Source organism: Chrysochloris asiatica, unplaced genomic scaffold (assembly GCF_000296735.1).
Source record: "Chrysochloris asiatica unplaced genomic scaffold, ChrAsi1.0 scaffold00019, whole genome shotgun sequence".
Taxonomy (NCBI): Eukaryota; Metazoa; Chordata; class Mammalia; order Afrosoricida; family Chrysochloridae; genus Chrysochloris; species Chrysochloris asiatica.
The window spans coordinates 23,744,154-23,768,976 of NW_006408537.1; the positions used below are offsets into that span (position 1 = coordinate 23,744,154).

The 24,823-nt window shown below is 37.5% G+C and overlaps 1 protein-coding gene across 2 annotated transcripts in view; it reads left to right on the top strand.

Moving 5' to 3' along the window:
* SMAP1 (small ArfGAP 1) overlaps positions 1-24,823 on the top strand; it is a 196,535-nt gene that overhangs the window by 90,688 nt on the left and 81,024 nt on the right. Inside the window, exon 5 of one of the 2 annotated variants that reach the window (XM_006835751.1) lies at positions 19,478-19,558. The exons of the other annotated variant lie outside the window; for it this stretch is intronic. Within the exon in view, the coding sequence (XP_006835814.1) occupies positions 19,478-19,558 (81 nt within the window). The remainder of the gene's footprint in view (positions 1-19,477; positions 19,559-24,823) is intronic. 2 annotated transcript variants of the gene reach the window in all.

Here is a 24,823-nt window from a genome sequence, read left to right on the forward strand (position 1 = left end):
CCTCCATCTCTGGCGCTGCTGCTTCTCTGGATAAGGTCCCACATTCTGTTTGTGTGTTCCTCTCTTGATGGTCCTAGGGTCCTCTGTTTCTGGACTGTAAGATTAATCACACCCCTTTTTTTGTTACAAAACTTCTACCTTCACAATTGTGACAGTCACAATTAGTCATGATAACAGTTATTCACTACTGAGTCTTACGAATTTTATCCCCATCTCCTTTCACCAGACCCATCTAGACAAACATTTTTTTAAGTCCTCCTCATATAAGAGAAACTTACATGGGTATTCTTTCTATAGTTTTGACTTGTAGTATGTTTGCGTACTCTTCATATGAGAGGAGTCCTGATGTGGCGCTGGTGGGTTAATGCATCAGACTGCAAAGCTGTTTAAACTGCAGGGTCGGCAGTTCAAGCTCACCAGCTGCTCCTTGGAAACCCTATACAAGGGTCGCTATGGGTTGGAATCAACTTGATGGCACTGAACAACAAAAACATATAAGAGAAAGTTACAGGGGTAGTCTCTCTATCATTTTGACTTTTAGTATGTTTGGAAATAAAAATTTCAAGATAAAAAATTGTTTACTCGAGTTTATATTATTAAGGAAATGAAAACTAAAAAAAAAAAAACAAAAAAAACTCTTCTATCACAAAAATTACTTTTTACCCATGGGAAAGTATATGGTTCTGGTGTGGTGCTGTATGATAAAAGTATTGGATCATAAGGTCGGTTTGAAGCACAAGCTGCTCCTTTAAAATTCTATACCAGGTTGCTGTGAGTCGAATCCGACTCAACAGCACTTAACAACAACACAACAGTGATTTTAAACAATCTTATATTCTAACAAGTTTAAAGTATTTTTAAATTTATAATGGTCAGTGTGCAAGGAGCTTACCTAACGTATTGATAAGAATTTCTTTACATATTTATATCCATTGTTTCATTTTCAGCAATAGATTGAAATTCAGTCTGGTAATTATCAGTAATTTATTAACTTCACAATCTCTTAAGATACCCAAACCAAAGGCAATTGTACTTGTTTTCAAAGGATAAAGAATAAGACCAGTTTGAAAAATAAAGATAATATGAGGTAAATTATAAGTACTTTGAATAGGATAGAGAAGTCTTAGAGTGGCACTGCACGATAAGTACTGAACTTCTAACTGAAGGTCAGCAGTGGTTCAAACCCATTAGTCACTGCTTAGAAACCCTAGATAGGGTCACTGTAAGTTGACTTTGTCGGTCAATTTGTCGTACTGTGGTGGCTTACATGTTGCTGTGATTCTGGAAGCTATACCACTGGTATTTGAAATACCAGCAGGGTCACCCATGGTGGACAATTTTCACATGAGCTTCCAGACTAACACAGACTAGGAAGAAGGAGAGACAGACTACTTCTGAATATTTAGTCACTGAAAACCTTATAAATAGCAGTGGAACACTTCTCAGCAACAGAATGTCGAGTTTTGAAACATGAACAGCACCAGAATATTGTCAAATACAGTGCCAGAAGATGAGCCTCATAGGTTGGAAAGCACTCAAAATGCGGCTAGGGAAGAGCTACCTCCGCAAAGTAGACTTGACTGTGATGACTTAAATGGATAAAAGCCTGGGCAGTGTTTCCTTCTGTTGTGCATAAGGTCATGATGAGTTGGTACCGATGCGTTGGCACCTAACAACAAAAATGAGTTGAAATTGACTGGGTGGTGCTTTAGCAGCAACAACAGTAACAAACAGGATATAAACTAAGTGTTGATGGTGTTGCTGGTGGTTGTGTGCCATTGGTTCCGACTCAGTGACCCTGTGTAGGGTGTCCGAGACTAAATCTTTGGTGGTGTGTTGATTATGTGCTGTGGAGTCAGTTTTGACTTATAGCGACTCTGCATAGGGTTTCTGAGGCTGTAAATATTTTTGGGAGCAGAAAGCCTCATCCTTCTCTTATGGAATGGCTGGTAGTTATTAACTGCTGACTTTGAGGTTAGCAGCTTGACTCGTAACCACTATACTATCAGCTCTCCATTACAGGAGTAGACAGTCTCATCTTTCTCCTGTGGAGCAGCTGGTGGATTCAAAGTGCTGACCTTGTGGTTAGCAGTCTAGTGCATACCCCACTATGCCACCAGGGCTTCCTAAAACACATATATAATCATTGTTGTTGTTTTTAACTGCTGTTGATTTGGTTTCTGCTCGTAGCTATCCAATGCTGTAAATCTTTATGGGAGCAGAAAGCCTCATCTTCTCCCAGAGAGTAGCTGGCAGACTTGAACCATACACCTTGTGGTTCTCAGTCCAGCATTTATCCTACAGAGCCACCACTCTGCCATAACTAAGTGCTTTGTTGTTGTTGTTAAGTGTCGTTGAGTCAATTATAACCCATAGCAACACTGTATCGGGTTTTTGCAGAGTGGCTGGTGAACTTGAGCTCTGTCAACCTTGTGGTACAGACTGACTTTGCAATCCAGCACATTTACCCACAGTGTCACACCAGGACTCCAACTAAGTACTAGGCAGATATTTAAGGACGGACAGTGTGAATACTAGTTGTACTTGACACAATAAATGTTTTAAGTAGCAGTTAAACTTGACTTGGCTGTTAACCCCTATATCAAAAGGCTTCAGAAAACTTGTATACTTTGATTTTTATAGTTTGTCTCCTTGTTCATTTTGATTTTTTAGTGCTGTCAGTATGTTACTACTCTTAATTTGTTCCCGTTATTTAAACAAGATTGTTACAGTAAGGACCTAAAGTAAATGTCATTTATTTCTGTATATAAGGCAATTGTTTTATAACATTAAAAAACAAACAAAAAACCCCTCAAGTTTCTTGCCCTTCTACAACATTTCAAAATAAACATTTCAAAATAATTGTTATGACAAAATGCATACCAATAAGCCTAAACAAAACAGGGGCAGAGTTTTGCCATTTTTTTTCTAAAGTGCTATTCCCTGTACCTCTTGTCATTTAAGGTATCTGCAAACTAAGTCTCACTTGAACTCACTATGTGGAATATGACAATGGTTAGTATAGTACATTCATTCCTACCAATTTATTTGTAGTTTTCCAGAGTGTGACCTCAGCAAGCTGTTAATAAAGAGAAATATGTGTCTGCTCATAAAAGCATGATAGTTTGGGAAAGTGGGGGGTGGGGGCAGGGTTCATGATTGATTTTTGTGGAAGGTGCTTATGCTATAGTATAATTTTGAGTGTTGTGATGTAAGATGAATTAAGTGAAGAAGCTTAAATGGCAAGAACAAAGTTCAGATAAAGGCTAAAACAAAAATTATGTTACAGGTAGAAATGGGTACACCAACATGGGCACTTTGAATTCTTCCATATCAACCATGATTTGAGGGTGAGTCAAAAATGATCTATACCCTTTTGGCTCTCTGAGCAGCACCATGGCGGTCGGCAAGAATAAACGCCTTACAAAAGGTGGCAAAAAAGGAGCCAAGAAGAAAGTTATTGATCCATTTTCTAAGAAAAATTGGTATGATGTGAAGGCACCAGCTATGTTCAATATAAGAAATATTGGGAAAACACTAGTCACAAGGACTCAAGGAACCAAAGTTGCATCTGATGGACTCAAGGGTCATGTTTTTGAAGTGAGTCTTGCTGATCTGTAGAACAATGAAGTTGCATTTAGAAAATTCAAGCTAATTACCGAGGATGTTCAGGGCAAAAACTGCTTGACCACCTTCCATGGCATGGATCTTTCCCATGATAAAATGTGCTCCATGGTCAAAAAATGGCAGACCGTGATTGAAGCTCACGTTGATGTCAAGACTACAGATGGTTATTTGCTTGGCCTGTTCTGTGTTGGTTTTACTAAAAAACGCAACAACCAGATTCGGAAGACATCTTATGCTCAGCACCAACAGGTCCGTCAAATCCGGAAGAAAATGATAGAAATCATGACCCGAGAGGTACAGAAAAATGACTTGAAAGAAGTGGTCAATAAACTGATTCCAGACAGAATTGGAAAGGGCATAGAGAAGGTTTGCCAGTCAATTTATCCTATCCATGAGGTGTTCGTTAGGAAAGTAAAAATGCTGAAGAAGCCCAAGTTTGAGTTGGGAAAACTCATGGAGCTACATGGTGAAGACAGTAGTTCTGGAAATCTACTGGAAATCACACAGGTGCTGAAGTTGAACGAGCTGATGGCTCTGAGCCACCAGTTCAAGAATCTGTTTAAAATTCACACTTTTAATGGTCACAAATAAAAGATCTTATTTGTGGGGGGAAAAAAAAATGATCTGCACTCTGGTTCTATTAAAATGCTCATCCATGTCCATAGCTGATGACAACGTGAGTATGTATGTGAAATGATTCTGTCGAATAGATATGTGACAGTGGATTTTGTGGCAAATCATTTGCAAATTAGCCATGGCTCTGCCTATGAAATAATCCATGACAGTTGGGTTTTGAAAAGTTTGTACGAGATGGGTACCAAAACAATTCATGGAAGAGCATAAACAGAAGCCTTTGGACATCTGCAATCAAAATGTGGACCGATATGTTAAGGAAGGTAAATGTTTCTTTAAAAAAATCGTTACTAGTGATGAGACATGGATTCATCACTACCAGTCTGAGAGTAAACAGCAGAGTATAGAATGGAAATACCCTTAATTGCTGACCAAGAAAAAGTTAAAAAGTCAACTATCAGTTGGAAAATTGATGATTACAGTTTTCTGGGATTCTCAAGGGCCAGTACTGGAACACTGTCAGGAAAAACATTCAACGATAACAGTGCTTGTTATAGTGAGATGCTCACTGAATTGCTCACTAAACTTCAGATTAAACGCAGAGGACTGTTATCCAAGGGCTTTGGGATCTTGCATGACAGTGCCTGTCCACATACCTCTGCCCACACTGCTGACACTCTGCAAAACTTTTGTTTTGAGGTGTTAAAGCATCCTCACTATAGTCCTGATCTTGCTCCATCAGGCTTTCACCTGTTTGGTCCCCTGAAGGCAGCCCTTCAAGGATGAAGATTCACCCCTGATGAAGGAGTGAAGATAGCAGTGCATTCATGGCTGACAGGTCATCCTAAAACATTTTTTTAATGAGGGAATATGAAAATTTGTTGACAGATGGACAAAATGTATTGAGAAGTAAGGAGATTATGTTGAAAAATCATGCATTTGTTTTTTCTAAAAGTTGATTGAAGTAAATTCTATAGCCAGAGCGTGGATAATTTTTAGCACACTCTTATACAGTCAGCACTCTGTTTCCTGAAATCTGTGCTAGCATCTCATTTTGAAACTAGGTTTTTTGATATTGTCTGTTGAAATCCCCTTAGATTGCTTTTTCATTTATTTGTTTATTTAGGCCAGGGGTGGTGAACATCTAGCCAACGGGCCATATAAAATCTGTGAAATCACTTGGTTTGGCCCTGCCAAGGTAACCACAGTTCTAGACATCACATTAGGGGTGAATTAATTTAAATGTTGCCCTAAATATAATAGGCTACTTTTTTTAAGTTGATAATTTTGTATGACCCACAAATGATGTTAAAAGTGTCCATATGGCCTTTGGCAGATAAAAGCTTCCCCCACCACAGATTTAGACCTACAACAAGCAAATATTGTTAACATGTAATGTTAATGTACAACAAACTGTATTCTAAAGTAGAATGTCGTAATTTTTAAGAATGAAAATACCATTGGAACACAGGATTTAGGTTGGAGTAGTTAATTTCCTCCGGGAGAATTCTTTAAAGGAGATGGATTTGAGAAGATCTTTAAAAAGATCAGCAAAGAGGAAATGGGCTCAGTGTTGCTACTACAGGAAGGGGCATTTCAGGTGGAAGGAACATTTTCTGTTATCTGTGCCAAAGTGAGATGAGGAGGAAGGAGAGTTCATGTATATTCTCTGGTGTGTATTCTTTGAGTGATTGGTGAATAGGCCACAAAGCTGTTTTGCATAGTGAATGTGAAAGAGGACTTACAGAAGAAGGAGAGAATAAATGTGTAAGGAGATAAGGCTTGAAAGGTAAATAAGAATTAATAGGGAGGACTTGAATGTCAGACTGCTGAGCATTCCTTTTTGAGTATGTGGATGATTAACCTGTTGGTTTTCTTTTGTTATTTAGCAAATACCACAAATTTAGTGGTTTAAAATAACACAGGATTGTCATCTCATAGTTTCTGTGGGTTAAGAATCTGGTTATGGGGTTAGCTGTGTCTTCTGGTCAGGAACTCAGTAGACTGAAATGAAAGAGTTGGATCTCATCTGAGTCTTGGAATCTGTTTTCAGGCTTATAGGTTGTTGGTAGAATTAATTTTTTTTTTAGTGTATGACTGAGTTCCTGTGTTCTTTGTTTGCTGTTGGATGGTGTATTGGATTGAATTGTATAACCCCCAAAGTATGTGTCAAGTTGACTGGGCCATGATTCTCAGCATTGCATAATTATCTCCATTTTGTTTTCTGATGTTACTCTGTTGTAAATCCTCATCTCTTATGTTCTTTAGTGCCATAGAATCGTTTCTGAATCATAGCAACCCAGCTTAGGGTTTCTGAGGGGAGTGGCTGATGGCTTTGAACCACCAACCATTCAGTTCAAACTAACCTTGCTGTCCATTGCTTATCCTACAGCACCACACCAGTACTCCATCTCTATTATAATAAGGAAAGATTAGAAGCTGTTATGTTAATAAGGAAGGATGCAATCTACAGGTGTGGCCTGGTGTGGCCCTGTGGGTTAATGCGCCAGACTGCAAAGTCTTTTGAACTGCGAGGTCGGCAGTTCAAGCTCACCAGCTGTTCCTCGGAAACCCTATACAAGGTTGCTATGGATCGGAATCAACTTGACAGCACTTCACAACAACAATGTTCAGGATTAGGTTTTATTTTGAGTCAATCTTCTTGGAATGTTGTTAAGTGCCTTTGAGTCAGTTCTGATTCAAACATAACCTTCAGATTCAAACAGCTTTGTAGTCTAGTGCTTATCCTACAGTGTCACATCAGGACTCCATTTTGAGATATAAAATGGATTAAACAAGAAGAGAGGTGGAGTTGTTGTTAGCAACCCTATGCGACAACAGAGTGAACGGAGAAGAAAGGGACCTATAGTCATGGAGAAAGGAGAGCCAAGAGTCCAGTGTGTCTTTTGAACCTAGGGCTCCTGCAATGGGAACCTCCTAGACCCAGGGGAAGATTGGTTCCAAGACACATGGAGATCTCCAGTGAACACCGAATCTACACGTGTTGAAAGGAGACTGGACTTTCCTCTAGCTCCTATGTGTAGAGAAAGTCTTCTAGAGCTAGTGCCCTGAATTTGATCTACTAGCCTTCTAATCTGTGAGAAGACAAGTTTATGTTTGTTAAAACCACATTTAGTATTTCAGCTGAGCAGCACTAAATGAACTAAGACAGGTACCATTCTCAATTCCTGGAGCCTACTCTCAGTTCCTTGCCAATCAGCTCTTTCACAACATGGCAGATTCTTAAAGCCAACGGGGGAATTTCTTTAACCCTTTGAACCTCTTTCTGGAAGGGCACAGTCCTCTTTAAGGTTTTACGTGGTTGACTAGGCTTACCTAGGATATCTCCTTTTGATTAATTCATCGTCAATTGATTGGGGAACTTATATCTACAGAATTTCTTTACTTGTGTTATATAGCAGCTTAAGGGAGATGCATCCATCGTAGTAGCAACCCACCCACATTCAAGGGAAAGCATCATATGCAGGTATACACAGGCAGTGGGAATCTTGGTGGTCATATTAGAATTTGACTTACTACTGTGATATCCTCTACTTGTTTGTCAGTTTGTCATATTATGGTGGCATGCGTGTTGCTTTGATGCTGGAAATGAGGCCACCAGATTTTAGATACCATCTGGGTCAGCCGTGTTTCAAGTGGAGCTTCCAGATTAAGATAGACTAGCAAGAGGTGCAACACTTCTCAATGGTTAGATACTGAAAACCCTTTGAATAGCAGTGAAATATTGTCAGGTATAATGCCGCAAGATGAGTCTCTCAGGTTGGAACATACTGAAAATATGATTGAGGAAGAACGTCTTCTTTACATTAGAGTTGACCTTAATGATATGAATGGAGCAATGGTTTCAGGATCATCATTTACTGATGGGGCACAACTCAAAATGAGAAGAAGCAACTGCAAACATACATTAATAATTGGAGCATTGATGATATCAGGTATGAATTTAGGAAAATTAGAAGTTAATCAAAAATGAAATGGAACAAATAAAGATCAATAGCCTAAGCATTAGTGAGCTACAATGAACTGGTATTGGCTATTCTGAATCGGGCCATTATATGATTTACTGTGCCAGGAATGACAAATTGAAAAGGTATTGCATCCCATTGTCAAAATAGCATTTCAAGATTTATCTTAAAGCGCAGTACTGCCTATGATAGAGTAATATCCATCTGCCTCCAAGGAAGACCACTGGACCTACAAATAACATAAATGTAGAACAGATTGAAGTTGTTAAAGACTTCATTTTTCATGGATCCACCATCAGCAATTCAATGGAAGCAGCAGTCAAGAAATCAAATTCCGCATTGAATTAGGCAAATCTGCTGCACAAAATTTCTTTAAAGTGTTGAAGAGCACCCAGTTTGAGGACTAAGGTGCGCCTGACCCAGGACATGACATTTTCAAAAATGTCATATTCATGTAAAAGTTGGGCAGTCAATAAGGAAGACCTTAGAAGAATTGATGCAGTTGAATGTTGGAGGAGAATATTGAAAATACCATGGACTGCCAGAAGAGCAAATAAATATATGTTGGAACAAGTACAGCCAGAATGCTCTTTAGCAGCCAGGATAGAGAGACTTCGTCTCATACTTTGTACATAGTATCAGGAGGGATCAGTTCCTAGGGAAGAACCTCATGCTTTTAAAGAAGGGATCAGTGAAAAGGAGGAACACCCCCAAAGATGGATTGGTATTACATGCAGGTAAGGTCTGATGGATCTTGGCTGAAAGCAGAGAATATCAGAAACATGTTTACCTGTGTTTTGTTGACTACACAAAGGCTATTGATTGTGTGGATCATGACAAGCTGTGGATAACATTGCGAAGTATGAGTATTCCAGAACACTTAATTGTGCTCATGAGAAATCTGTACCTGGACCAAGGAGGCAGTTGTTCGAACAAAACATGGGAACACTGAATGTTTTAAAATTAAGAAAGGTGTACAACAAGGTTGTATTCTTTCACCATACTTATTCAACATGTATGCTGAGCAAATAATCCGAGAAGCTGGGTTCTATGAAGAAAAATGTGGCATCAGGATTGGAGGAAGACTCATTAACAACCTGCGATATGCAGCTGATAAACCTTGCTTGCTGAAAGTGAAGAGGACTTAAAACATTTACTGAAGAAGATCAAAGAGCACAGCCTTCGGTATGGATTACATCTCAATGTAAATAAAAATCCTCACCACTGGACCAATAAGCAACATTCTTATCAATGGAGAAAAGATTGAAGTTGTCAAGGACTTCATTCTTCTTGGACCAACTGTCAACACTTAATGGAAACAGCAGTCAAGAAATCAAACGACTTAATTGCATTAGGCCAGTCTGCTGTACAAGAAGTTTTCAAAGTGTTGAAGAGCAAAGATGTCAGCTTGAGAGCTAAGGTGTGCCTGACCCAAGCCATGGTATTTTCAATAACCTCATATGCATGTGAAAGCTGGACAATGAATAAGGAAGACCGTAGAACAGTTGATGCCTTTGAGTTATGGTGTTGGAGGAGAATATTGAAAGTACCATGGGCTTCCAAAAGAACCAATAGATCCGTTTTGGAAGAAGTACAGCCAGAGTGCTCCTTGGAGGCCAGGATGGCCAAACTTCATTTCTCATACTTTGGACATATTGTCTGGAGGGAGCAGTCGCTGGAGAAGGATATCATGTTTGGTAAGGTGGAGGGTCAGAGGAAAAGAGGAAGACCCCCAATGAGATGGAATGGCCAAGTTGCAGCATCAGTGGACTCAAGCGTGGCAATAGTAGTGAGGTTGGCCCAGGATCGGTCAGTGTTTCATTCTGTTATGCATAAGGTCGCTGAGTCAGTACCTACTCCATGGCACCTAACAACAACAACAACAACAAGGTTTTACTGAAGATTAATAAAAATTTCAGCACTACATTCACAAGGTACTGCCAGAAATTTCAGCTGGGTTAACGAGAACATGAAATGAGGGATATCATTACTGACATCTGATGGATTGTGGCCGAAAGCTGAGAATACCAGAAATACATTTACTTGTACTTTATTGAGTACACAAAGTTTTTCAACTGTATGGATCATAGCAAACTATGGATAACATTGTGAAGAATGAGTATATCAAACGCTTGTACATAGACCAAGACGCAGTCGTTTGAATAGGCCAAGGGATTACTGAAAGGTTTAAAATTAGGAAAGGTTTGTGCGACCTGTAGCCTTCCACCATATTCAGTCTGTATGATGAGCCAGTAATCTGAAGAGTTGTTAGATACCATCAAGTTAGCTGCATCTTGTAGTGACCTATGCACAACAGAACAAAACACTGCCCGGTTTCTGCACCATCCTCACAGTTGTTGTTAGGCTCGAGCCCATTGCTGCTGCCACTGTGCTAATCCATATCATTGGGTATCTTCCATTTTTTTAAAATCTGTCCTTCCACTTTAGCAAGCATGATGTCGTTCTCCAGGCACTGGTATGTCCTGATAACATGTTCAGAGTATGAGAGACGAAGTTTTGACCATCCATGATTCTAAGGAGCACTCAGGCTGTACTTTTTTGAAAACAGATTTGATTGTTCTTCTGGTAGTCCATGGTACTACATTCAATATTTTCCTTTAACATTGTAACTCAAATGCGTCAGTTCTTCTCTGGCCTTCCTTATTCATTAATCCTAGAAGCTTGATTATGTGAAAAAGACTATGGGCATCAGAATTGGTGGAAGACTTATAAATAACAGACATATAAATAACATGTGATATGCAGGTGATAAGCCTTGCTTGCTGGAAGTGAAGAGGACTTGAAATACTAATGAAGATCAAAGATTACAGCCTTTAGTATGGCTTATACCTCAATATAAAGAAAACAAAAATCCTTACAACTGAATATCATGATAAATGGACAAAAGGTTGAAGTTGTTAAAGACTTCATTTTGCTTGCATTTAATGTTAGCACTCATGGAGGCAGCAGTCAAGAAATCAGATGACATATTACATTACATACATCTGCCAAAGACTCCTTTTAAATGTTACAGAACAAAGATATCACTTTGAGAACTATCAAATCTGCATTTTCACATTTTTTGAGGGGGGCTTTCTGAAGTCCTGGTGTGACACTGTAGGGATTAACACTGGAATGCTAACCTAAAGGTCAGTATTTATCCACTAGTCGCTCTTTGGAAACCCTATACAGGTCACTATGAGGTGTAACCCACTCAACGGCACTTAACAACAACAAACCTGTCGTCATAATGATCAAAAGTAGAAGATCTATAGTAGTAAAATATATTGTTGTTAAGTGCCGTTGAGTGGGTTACAACTCATAGCACCCTTATATAGGGTATCCAAGGCTTGCAAAAGCAGAAATCCTCATCTTTTTCCTGTGAGGTGGCTGGTGGACTTGAACTACTGACCTTGAACTACTGACCAGTGTTTATCCTACAGAGCCACTGTGCTCCTGTAAAATATACATATTTAAACATGACTCCTTGAGTTCTTTAATTGTATCTTGGGAGAATAATTTATAATTCTGGGAGTTAATAACTTTAAAATGAGTACTCATTTTTATCCCTATTTATTTATTTATTTTCTATATATATAAGTTGGGGCTTCAAAAAGATTGTGGAATAAGTCCATTGCTTTTAAATTCTATTTCCCACTAACTTTTTGATGTCCTCTTGTATCTTTATTGAGATATAATATAAATAACATGTAATTCTCACTTCTAAGTGTCTAATTTAATGGGTTTTGTTATAAGCACATATTTCAGTCTGTTTAAATTTTATGCTATAGTATATGGTCTCTCCTAGAAAATGTTCCATGCCTCCTTAAGAAGTGTCTGTGTTCTGTTCTATTGTTACTTGAAATGTTCTATAGGTATCTGTTGTATTCAGTGCAGCTTACATGCTTGTCTCTTTTGGCACTTTGGATTTCTCAGAGTTAGCCACTTGACCTCAACTTGAGTATTTACTTGAGTTTGTGGCACACAGAAATTTTAATTTAGCTATATACTCTGAATTCCACATGAAATTTTTTAAATAAGTTGCAATCAAAAGGTTTATGGAAAAATGAAATTAAACACTAAAAGTAAAAAATACAAACTATTTCTCCTCGGAAACCCTGTACAGGGTTGCTATGGGTCGGAACCGACTCGACGGCATTTAACAACAACAACAACAACAACATTTCTCAACATAAACTCCATTAAAGTTAAGACACTTTTTAAGTGAGGATACTAGCCATTTAGTCTATCCCTAAAGGGTCCTAGCAAGTGTGGCAACAATTGTGATACTGGCCTAGGATCAGGCAGTGTTTCATTCTGTTGTGCATAGGGTTGCTATGAGTTGGTACCGACTTTGGTGATACCTAACAACAACAAAGGATCCTCGGAATTTAACCATGCGAGTATATTCTTGTTTATTATATTATAAAGTAAAGAAAAATGTGTGTCCTTTTAAAGATTTTTGAAGTCAGAAGGACCCAAGTCATGACTGCACAGTGGATGCCTAGTGGTTTCCTATAGAAACTATCAAATGTGGCCTTGTTTGATGAGAAGAATGGACAACAGCATTGTTATGGTAGAAAGGACACTTTGGTGAAAATTTCTGTGTGATTTTTCCTTAAAGCTTTGGCTAGCTGTCTCAAAATGTTCTCCAAATGATGGAATGTTGTTCTTTGGCTTTCCGGAAAATCAACAGGAAAACACCTTGAGCATCCCATAAAACTGTTACCGTGACCTTTGCTTTTGACCAGCCTGGTTTTGCTCTTAACTCAACCACTTCCACTTCTGATAGCCATTCCTTTGGTTTTGCTTTGTTTTCAGGATCGTACTGGTAAACTGTGCTTCATCTCTTGTTATAATTATTCTAGGAAATAAATGCTTCAGACTCTTGATCTCACTTGTTCAAAATTTCCACAGAAAGCTCTGCTTTTGTTTGCAGCAGATTTATGTGCAACAGTTTGGAACTCATCAAATGGAAAGTGTGTTTATATCACTTTTATTTTCAATCAGAATTGTAGAAGCTGAATTAATAGGTGTATCTGTGATATTGGCTATTGTTTGTGTTGTTAATCATTAGTCCTCTTCAATTAGGGCATGTATGAAACTAACTTTCCTGGCAAATTGATGTGTATGGTCTGCTGCTGCAAGCTTCATCTTCAACAACATCTTATCCCTCCTTAAAATGAGTTAGCCATTTGTAAACTGCTTATTTCTTTGGGACGTTATCCCCATAAAGTTAGTATTTTATATTTGTGTGCCATGACTGCCCCTTACCCTCACCAAAAAAAAAAAAAAAAGGAAATCCCTGCATAATACACATTTTCTATAACATTTTGAAGGTGCCTCATGTAATTATTAAGTACCATTGAGTTGGTTCGAATCATAACGACCCTGGTTTCCAAGGAGCAGCTGGTGAGTTTGAACCACCAGTTTTAAAACAGTAGCATTTTCATATGTTTTATTATTGTTGTTGTTAAGTGCCGTTGAGTTGGTTCCAACTCCAAGTGACCCTGTATAGAGTTTCTGAGGAACGACTGATGGGTCTGAACTGCCGACCTTTTGGTTCAAACTGACTTTTGTACATAAAATGACCTAGTACATTTTATGTACTAAATTAAGATTTAGTTTAACAAAAGTAAAACTAAATCAGTTATTTCAACTTAGAAATGTTTTAGGTACGATGTGATTCTAAGCAGATGGGATAATTTTGAAAAGAAAGTTGTTAAGTGCCAGCAGTCATTTCCAAATCATAGCAACCTTATATGCAAGAAAACTAACCACTGCCCAGTCACACTTGCTTGGCTTCTGTGGAGCATTCTGGCTTTACTTCTTTGAACACAGATTTATTTGTCCTTCTGGCTGTCCATTCTTCTACAACACCATAGCTCAAATGCATTAATTCTTCTTTATTCACTGTCCAACTTTCACATGCATCTGAGGTTATTGAAAATACCATGGTTTGGGTCAGGTGCACTTTTAGTTCTCAGACTGACATCCTTTCTCTTCAATACATTTAAGAGGTCTTATGCAGCACATCTGTCTAATGCAGTATGTTGTTTTGATTTCTTGACTGCTGCTTCCATGAGTGTTGATGAATAGAAACAAAATGAATTCTTGACAGCTTCAATCTTTTCTCCATTTATAATGATGTTATTTATTGGTTCATTTGTGAGGATCTTGTTTTCTTTACATTGAGGTGCAACTCATACGGAAGGCCTTTGATTTTCATAACTATTTTAAGTCCTCTTTGTTTTCAGCAAGTGAGGTTGTATCATTTGCATATAGCAAGTTGTTAATGAGCTTTCCTCCAATCCTGATGCCACCTTCTTCTTCTTCATATAATCCAGCCTTTTGGATTATTTGCTCTGCATCCAGATTGAATAAGTGTGATGAAAGCATACAACACTGGGGCACACTTTTCCTGATTTTAAGCCAGTCGGTGTCACCTTGTTGTGTTCTAATGACTGCCTTGTGGTGTATGTACAGGTTCCTCATGAGCTCATATGATTATATAAGTGTTCCCGAATATTCATTTTCTGAGTCTTGTCTGTAGCTTGTCATGATCAAAAGCCTTGGCATAGCCAAAAGCCTTTGCGTAGTCAATAAAGCACAGGTAATCATCTTTCTGGTATTCTCTGCTTTCAGTCTGACATCAGCAGTGATATCCCTGGTTCCACATCCTTGTCTGAGTCCAGCTTGAACCTTTGGCAGTTCCCTGTCAATGTACTGTTGGCAGTCAATTTTGAATTATCTTTAGCAAAATTTTACTTGCATGCACTGCTAATGATATTTTCCTATGATATTTACATTCCACTGGGTTACCTCTGTTTGGAATGGGCACTTGTCAATTTGCTTGCATGTTGCTGTAAGCTTTGCCACTGGTATTTTGAATGATGGCAGGATCATCCATGGTGGACAGATTTCCTCTGAGCTTCCAGACTAAGATTGATTCTGGAGAAGGAGACGTGGACTACTTCTGAATATTTAGCCACTGAAAACCTTATGAGCAACAGTGAAGCGCACTATCAGATAGCACCAGGCAAGTAAGTAGCCAAGCCTAAGCATGATATTTTAGATAATTAGCAAGATTTGTCTTGAGTTCTGTTTGATTAATCCATCCACAATCTTGTCAGAATTGTGACCTGAAAGATGGCTTGATATGGTCATTGAATGGCACATTATGAAAACTGGCCTTCAGCTTGATTTCTTGGCCCAGTCAACCACTGATTTTTTTAAATGTACAGTTCACTGAGACCAGTTATACCAGTTCTATTGTGCAAATCTCACCAGTGTTTGTTGTTAAGTGCGTCAAGTTGGGTCCAACTCATAGCGATCCTGTATAGGGTTTCCAAAGAGCAGCTGATGAGTTTGAACCACCTACCTTGTGGTTCAAATCAACCTTGTGGTCCAGTGCTTTTCCTACAATGTCACACCAGGACTCCAGTATCTGTTGATACATTTTCTATAACTGTAAACAGAAATTCACTGCTTTCTTATATAATGATTGTCCCTGCTCACCATCCCTCCTACCTCTGTAACTACTCTTAAGCTCTCATCTCTGTGTACGTTTGCTTTTTAGTACTATTTCATGTTAGCAAGATCATAATATTTACCCCTTTGTGACTGATTGATTTCACTCAGCATACTGTTTAAAGTTCCATTCATGTTACAGCATATATGCCTGTTCCTCACTCATGGACTGTCTCATTATCTGACATTTCACATTTATAAGAGTTACTTTTATAATAGTAAAAAATCTGTGTAATATTTTCACGTTAACATGCATCTGGTGGTAATAGATACTTGGTTGTTGTTGTTGTTAAGATACTTGGTACAAGATGAAAATATCGCCTTTGATAGTTAAGGTTGTGTCAGCTTGCCTAGTCTGTGGTTCTAAGTGATTTGGAAGTTAGGTAATGATGTAATTTGACAGTTGTATAATGATGTATCATCCTCCATTTTGTGATTTGATGTGGTCATCATCATCCATTTTTTAATAACACTGATTTTCACATAACATCTTGGATTTTGGAACCTTGTCAATAGATAAGTGAGGAGTGGGCATATGAGGACTTCATTTCTCTTTTGTTGTTGTTGTTAAGTGCAGTCAAGTCGGTTCTGGCTCACTGACATGTATAGGGTTTCTGAAGTGTGGCTGGTGGGCTTGAACCGCCAACCATGCAGTTAGCAGTACAGTCCTTATCCTACAGTACCAAACCAGTACTACTCATTTCTCTTTACAGCTACATAATATTTCTTTGTATGTAAATGCCAAAATTTTGTTCATCTATTCATGTGTTGATGGATATCTGGGTTTCTACTTTTTTTTTTTTTTTTAAATGTTTTATTGTGAGGGTTTCTACTTTTTGACTGTTGTATACATTGGTATACACTGGTATACCGTAACATAGATGTATACATGTGTCTACATCACTGCTTTCAAGTTTCTTAAGTATATATCTAAGAGTAGAATTGATGGGTTGTATGATATGTTATGTTTAACTTCCTGAGGAACTGCTAAACTGTTCCCCATAGCAGAGGTATCTGTTTGCATTCCCACCAGCAGTCAGTGCATTTTCTCTGCATCCTTGCCAACATTTATTGTCCCGTTTTGTTTTTGGTTATAGCCATCTTATTGGGTATCTCATTGTGTTTTGATTTGTATTTCCTTATCTTGATGTGGTGTTGTGGAATAAGCACTGAACCACGAGATAGATCTGTGTTTCAGACTTACCAGATGCTTCTTGGAAACCCTAAACAGTGTTGCTATGAATCAGAACCAACTTGACAGCACTTAATGACAACAACAACAATGGCTAACGAGAAGACGCCCTGCTTGTCAGTTCGAACCTGCCAGCTGCTCCATGAGAGAAAAATGCAATAGCCAGCTTCTGTAAAGATTTACAGCCTGTAGAGCAGTTCTGTCCTATAGGGCTGCTGTGAGTCAGAATCAGTGAATCAGTTAGATAGCAGTAGGTTTGGGGTAGTGGCTAATGAAAGGAGTCTTGGTGATTCACTGGTTAAGAGTGAGGCTTCTAACCAAAAGGTTGGTAGTTTAAACCCACCAGCCATTTGATGAGAGAACGATGTGAAAAAAATATGCTTCCTTGAAGCTAAGCCATCAATTCTGATCACGGTGACTCAGCCAAGACAGAGTAGAACTGCCCCAGAGGATTGCAGTGGCAGTGTATGTAAGGCTAATGATGCTGAACACCTTTTCATGTGCTTCTTGATTAAGTATTCTCTTCGATGTAATGTGTATTCAAGTCCTTTTTCCCAGTTTTAAATTGGGTTGTTAGTCTTTTTGCTGTTGAGTCTTAAGAGTTCTTTATATATATTAAACCTTTAATGCTTTTGTTGTCTAATTAAAAATCCATTGTCAAATCAAGATCTTGATGCTTTATGCCAAGGTTTTCTTCTAGAACTTTTATGATTTTAGTTCTTTATATTAAAGCTTTGTATGTACTAAGAATTTTAAAGGAATGGTATTTGTTAGTTTTTATATCCTTGCTTCTGAATTTTAAAAGTGCCCATATCAGCTGATTATTTTTTTGAAAAGGAAAACAAATGCTTCTATAGTGAATTATATTTGTAATGTCTAAGAATTGCTAACCATTGTTGCCATTCCCCATTATATATTACATGTTGAACAAAGAGGATGCTATGATACAGTCTATCATCTTTTCAAGTGATTTTGTTATGTGCCCTTTCAATATGAAGTGTTAACTAAAGGTCTGTAGCAAGTAAATATCTAATTTTGTTACATGCTGTCAAGTTGGTTCAGACTCACAGTCACCTTGTATAGTGTTTATGAGTTTTTACATTTTCTCAGGTGATCGCGAACCACAATCTTTGTGGTTCTCAGTCCAGTACTTATTGTATGGAGCCAACACGTCCCAAAATATGTAATAGTACAGACTTTATTGTGTAAGACTTTAAGGCAAAGTTTTGCCTTTTTAAAATGAAATCTCTAGATATCCTTGTGTATTTTCTTGTAAGTGTAATTTCTGTTCCTGTGTGCAGCAGTTGAGTTGATTCTGACCTATAGCGACCCTATGTAGGGTTTCTGAGGCTATAAATCTTTATAAGAACAGAAAGCCTCATCTGTCTCCTGCGGAGTGGCTCGTGGATTTGAATTACTGACATTGAGCTCAGCAGCTCAACATGTAACCCACTATGCTTCCAGGGCTTCTTGTAATTTCTATGAGCAGTTATTAAATGGCCAGCATACACAGTTACAACAGATTCAATTGTGTACAAGAAAAAAATTAAAGTCTATAATCTATGGTCGTGATTTAAAAATTAGTATCGTAAGTAGCTTAATAACAAGCAGAATGAATAGGATTTGTCATCTTGCAATGTTACTTTAACATTACATAATGACCTAACTGTAATAGCTTTTATCTTAATAAATTCCTCATTGGCACTACTGATATGATAGGGCAATATAAAGATGCCAGTTTTATAGCTCCAAAGATCTGCTACGCCTTTTATAAATGTATTTGAGTTATATTTTGGTAGTAAAGAGCAGGACGATAATGCTTCCATTAAAATGATCAAACACTGGTAAAAATTGGGTATGAAGATTTGTGAAAAAGCTTTTAAATGAAAACCATTTTCATGTGTAAATTGCATCTGCTGCATCTATAACTCATAATGTTTTGGAGGTAATTCAGCAAGTACAGCTCTGGAAATGATGGGCTTTGTGATGATCTTAAAGAAGGAAGTGTGTATAAATTGCTTTGTAATAATCTGCCTGCTACTCAGCTGTTGTTTTACATTAATACACTTTTTTTTCTTTCAACCCTTTTCTGTTCTTATGTAGTTGATTAAAAATTTAATTAACTCTTACTAATTCAACTGTTTAATTTTTTCATTCTTAAAACCATTGCTTGTAAAAGCAAACATTTGTGCTCTCTTGCTATTTGGGACGATGGATTTTTATGCTTTGGAGCATTTCAGTAGTATCATTGGCTACAAGTAAACAAACAATGAGAGCAGCTTATTTCTCATATACTCTGTTATGTCTTTCAATAGATTTAAAATTTATATCTTAATGAAATCTATCTTAAATCAATGATTCTGTATAATAAATAATTTCACTTTAAGAAATTTCATTGGAAATTTTTAAAAAGCAATGCCTTTTCTGTCTTGATGCATAATTTTCCTTGTTTCCCTGCTATATCTCAGAAATATGCAGATTTTTGTTTCTTCCTATGCTTATCAATTTTGATTACATTTTGTTTGTGTGTGTTTTTCCCTCCTATTTTTTTTTCATCTGCTTTCTGTAGATTTCCTCTTCTGATGCTCCTCTTCAGTCTTTGGTATCCTCTCCTTCTCTGCAAGCTGCTGTTGAGAAAAACAAACTGGAGGTATGGTGATGTTTTAGCCAACATATTACATTCCTATTCTAAATGGTCTCCTGCATTATTCAATATGTTAAATATGTTTTCTAGATACTTGCCTATGTCAGAGGTAGGATTGAAAACTTTAATCAACATTTAATTTCAGAATGACAGATTTATTGGTATGGTAATCTCAACAGTTAAAAAAAATTAGTTTGTTTCCATTGCTTACCTATATTTACAGATTTTTTTTTTTTTTTTACTGTTGTTGAATTCTCTGATTAAAAATTGTCTTCTTTCTGTGACGCTATTGTTAGAAACCCTTGGAAAACATTGTTATCCTTCTCTTAGGCAATAATAACCATCGTTCAGATAAAATGTACAGGTATCCCTTTTGTTTTATTGTGCTTTGCAGACATTGTGTTCTTTACAGTTTGAAGGTGTATGGTAATCCTTTGCCTAGCAGGTGTGTCAGTGCTATTTCCTCAATAGCTTGTGTTCACTTTGTGTCCCTGTCATATTTTGGTAATTCTCACAATTTTTCAGACTTTTTCATAATTCTGTTATACACTTAATGGACTATAGTGTGGCATCATAAGTATAACTTTTGTATATACTGGGCCATCAGAACATTCCCTGACTTAATTTATTGTATTGGTCTGGAATTGAATATGCAGCATCTCCTAGGTACACTTATATGTAATATGGAATCAAGAATTTTGCATCATATTGATAACTGTTTTAATGTGTTTGGGGTGGAGGTGCTTAAAGTGTATGACGCTGTTGTTATGCAGTTTTGAAGTTACATCTATAAAAATTTAAGGGTTTTAGTTTCCTTTGACTCTTTTTTTCCTTTTGTTACACTGAACTTAAATAAGCATTTCTTCAACTAACATTTTTTCAGTGCCTCCTGATGTGGCACTGTAGGATAAGCACTAGACTGCTAACCACAATGCTAACAACTCAAACCCACCAGCCTCTCCTTGAAAATTCTATACACTGTGGCTATAAGCTGGTACCAACTTAATGACACAACAAGTCCTCTTCATAAATAGTGTGCTAAATGGGTTTTCACAGTCCTCTTTCATCTTTCAGCAGCTTTTGATTCTACAGGTGGGAGTCATCTGTTGAACAACTGTGTGGGCTGAGTTTAGATCCCTTGCTGTTCATGTTATTTTTAAAGCTTGTGTCATAATACCACTTCCAGAATCAGAGCCAATGACACCCACATTTGGTCAGTTGAAATTCTAGTGTTAAAGGGCATCAAATCATGCTATGTCTCTATTAAAAATAATTAAGTAATTTATTTTGTTTGTGGTAACTTGCATATGTCCTGCAGTAACAGTGTTTTTGAATACAAGTTTCGTTCCATGCTCACGGCAACGATTTCCTTGAGAAATAACTAACTGCTTTGAGAAATTATGGAGGCAGTTCATCCTCCACATACCAGGTGAAATGTTCAGTTATACTGCTTTCCTCACCAAACTTTATTAGTGGCGGTGGTTATGTTCTGTGGAGTCAGTTCTTACTCATAGCTACCCATTATAGCGTTGCAGAGGCTATAGATCTTTACTGGAGCAGAAAGCCTATCTTTGTCTCTCAGAGCAGCTAGTAGATTGCCAACACAGATCTGTTTGTTCTTCAATAACCTCAGATGCATGTGAAAGCTGGGCAGTAAATAAGGAAGACTGTAGAAGAATTGATGCTTTTGAGTTATGGTGTTGGAGGAAAATATTGAAAGTGCCATGGGCTGCCAAAAGAACAAACAGATCTGTGTTGTAAGAAGTACAGCTAGAGTGTTCCTTGGAAGCCAGCATGGCCAAACTTTGTCTCTCATACTTCAGACCTATTATCAGGAGGGATCAGTCATTGGAGAATGATATGTTTGACAAAGTTGTAGGTTAGAGAAAAAGAGGAAGATCCCAATAAGATGGATTGGCACAGTGGCTCAGGCATAGCAACGATTGGGAGGTTGGCCCAGGAACAGGCAGTGTTTGGTTCTGTTGTGCATAGGGTTGCTATGAATTGGTACCAACTTGATGGCACCTAACAACAACAACGCTACCAGAGCTCAAAACTTTATTAATAATGTTTAGAAAACATTTTCGAATATATCAGGGAATTTTATGTATCACATTTACTCTTCACTCTCAAAACGTGGAGGATAATATTATCTTCCTCATAAACTTATTTTAAAGGTGAAATGAGTCAAAACAGTTCCTGCACTGCTTCTGTAAATAGTAGTTGCTATTATAAGGAAGAAGAATAACAACAAAAAATAATAGTAAAGTTCTGTTGGAGTTTCAGTAAGTTGTAAGTGTTGATAGTCTGGACGCTCTAGTCCCTCACACCTACCACTAATTATTGTGTTTTGTTTGCTGCTTTCCTAAGATGCTGTTTCTTATAGAGGTGATAGTAAAGTGACTGTTACAGTGTCTTAAGAAGCTTGTAACTGTGTTTTGGAAATCAAGGTTTTGATTTGGGAAGTAGGTGAGTTGCAATAAGTAATTTCTACACACGACTGCCATCATGTTCGTTTTTTCTTATAGCAACCCTGTATAGGGTTTCTGAGACTAAAAGTCTTTACAGGAACAGTCAGCCTTTCTTCTGTAGTGGCTGGTAGATTTGAACCACTAACCTGAGTTTAACCTCCCAATGCCTAACCCCAGTCTTCCTTAGGTAATGTCTGCTGTTGAATGCTGTTGACTCATAGTGACTCTTTGTAGGGTTTCTGACGCTACAAGTCTTTATCAAAGCAGAAAGCCTCATCTTTCTCCTAATAATGTCATGTTATTGTAAAATGCCATAATGTCTAGCTGCCCTTAAAAGAATGCATCTTCCTCCTTTCCTGCGTGAAATCCAGAGTGTCTCAGCCAAGCCCTGATCCAGGTACTTGAGCAGATTTAAAATCTATTTTGAGAAATATACCCAAGTTTCTAGATAGTTTTCTCCCTTTTGTTAGTATCCTTAACGTTCCTAGCAAAATGCCAGTTTTGACACATGGTTATCTGGTAATGAAAGTATATAGATCAGTCTTCAGTGTTTTAGCACTTCAGACATTCAGAAAGTTCAGGTTCACATTGACTTTTATCTTATTCCTGAAAAGCATTATTGAAGCAGATGGTTTTAGAGAACCTTAGTCTAAGGAAGTCTTAAATATAAACTTTTTTAATCTGGGTTTTAGAAATTCTATTCTTATATCCTTCTATTACCACAAAACAAAATAACATCACTGTTAGCTGAGTTATCCCTCTTATAAATACTCTCAATGATTTGCAAATTATTATTCTACTCACTGTTTTATATTAAGGGTGAATAAAAGGAAAGCTTAATAAGAGAAATGCTTTATTAAAAAAATTTTTTTCTTACTGTTTTTAAAATTGCAGTTGAAGATACTTTACTGTGGGTTAATGTGCCAAACTGCAAAGCCTTTTGAACTGCAAGGTCAGAGGTTCAAGCTCACCAGCTGCTCCTCAGAAACCCTATACAGGGTCACTATGGGTTGGAACCAACTCGATTGAACTTAACAACAACAGCAATATATATATATATGAGAGATACAAAGATGCTTACTATATAAATTCCTTTTAGAATTTGGTATTGGGATCAAAGTTTTTCTTCTTTTTATATTGTTTTTATGTTAAGTGCAGTCAAGTTGGTTCTGACTCATAATGAACCCTGTATAGGGTTTCCGAGGAGCTACTGGTGGGTTTGAACTGCCGACATTGAGTTATGCAGTCCAGTGCTGTTCCTACAGCACCATACCAGTGTGAGAAACATCCAACCTCAATACTGACCTTGTTCCACTTGGTCAGTAAAAACCCCTGACTAGGCCCTTACCCTGATGGGTCTCCACAGGGAGAACTGGGGTAGACCGCCTTATCCTGTCTGAGGTCACAGATGATTTACCATGAGTGCTTACTTACAAACGCTCAAGAAACCCAATCTGTAGTCATTTTAGAGAGAGTGAAGCTTTATTAGTCTTTGATTTTGCAAAATGGATCACCAAGCCCAGAAGACAAGACAGGCAAATGTGCCGTGCATTCGTTTTTGCAAGTATATTTAGCTCCTGTCTCAAAAGTCCCTCCCACAGTTCCTCATTGACTGAGTACTGTGGGGTGAACAATCTTTCTGGATGTCGTCTATTTCCTTTTGATAGTTGCATTCTTATTTCAAAGTTTCTACTTCTTGAACAATTTCCCTTCTCCCACCCCCAGTTCATCCCATTCACAAACCCCAGGTGCATGGTGCTCTGTTGTTATGCCAGTCAACAATCTGTGCCTTGGTGTAACAATTTCCTAGACCTCCATCTCTTTAATCCTGAAGATTTATTTCTGCCTGAGATTTATTTCTCACACCAGTAGTCCAATAATAAAATTATAATGTCATATGTTTGAGTAGTACTTTAAGTTTTACAGAGTTCTTGTTTTTGTTGATTTTGAGGATTTAAGTTTCTTTTACATTTTTCATAATGAAATGCACATAAAATATGTCTAATGATAAAATATAAAATCAACACCATATCACCAGTGTTCAAATTGAACATTGTCAAACCTCAGATGCTTCCCATATGATTTACCCTGTTTATAAATAACCCCGTGGTTTAACTAATAGACTGACTTTTATCATCATCACTTCTGTACTTTTTTCATCATGGCTTTACACTGATATTCCCCCAAACATCATAGTTTTGTCTGGTTTTGAATTTTATCTGATTGGTTGCAAAGCTCTTTGTACTTCTGTTCTTTTTCTCACATTGTGGCCTATAAGTTATTGGTATTATCTTTCTCAGTTTACAAACAACAACATTTCTACTTGGAGGGAAGTTGTTCCCAATACTATTTTAAAGACACAGGTATGTGAACACACTGTTAAATATTTGATTAAGCTTTGTGTGTGTGTCTTGCTGACTTCCCAGTTTAACTTTTAGTGTTTACTCTCAAGAAACTAAGGTCCTGGTTAGTTCTCAGTTGCAATAGTCATCCAATTTAGGTTTCTAGTCACCTCTCTCCTCTCAATAGCTTAGAAATACTTTTTGTTTCATTTGTTTCATTTTCTTTTTGTGACCTTTTAAAGATTTTAATATTTTATTTTGTCTCTTTACTTGAGAAGCAATCAGAAGGGAAATTATGTACATTATAATTATAATATATAATATATCTTGATTGTTGTTTGTTGTTAAGTGCTGTTGAGTCAGTTGCGACCCATAGCGACCCTATATAGGGTTTCCAAGGAGCAGCTGGTGAGCTTGAATCACTGACCTTGCAGCTCTGACAACTTTGCAATCTGACA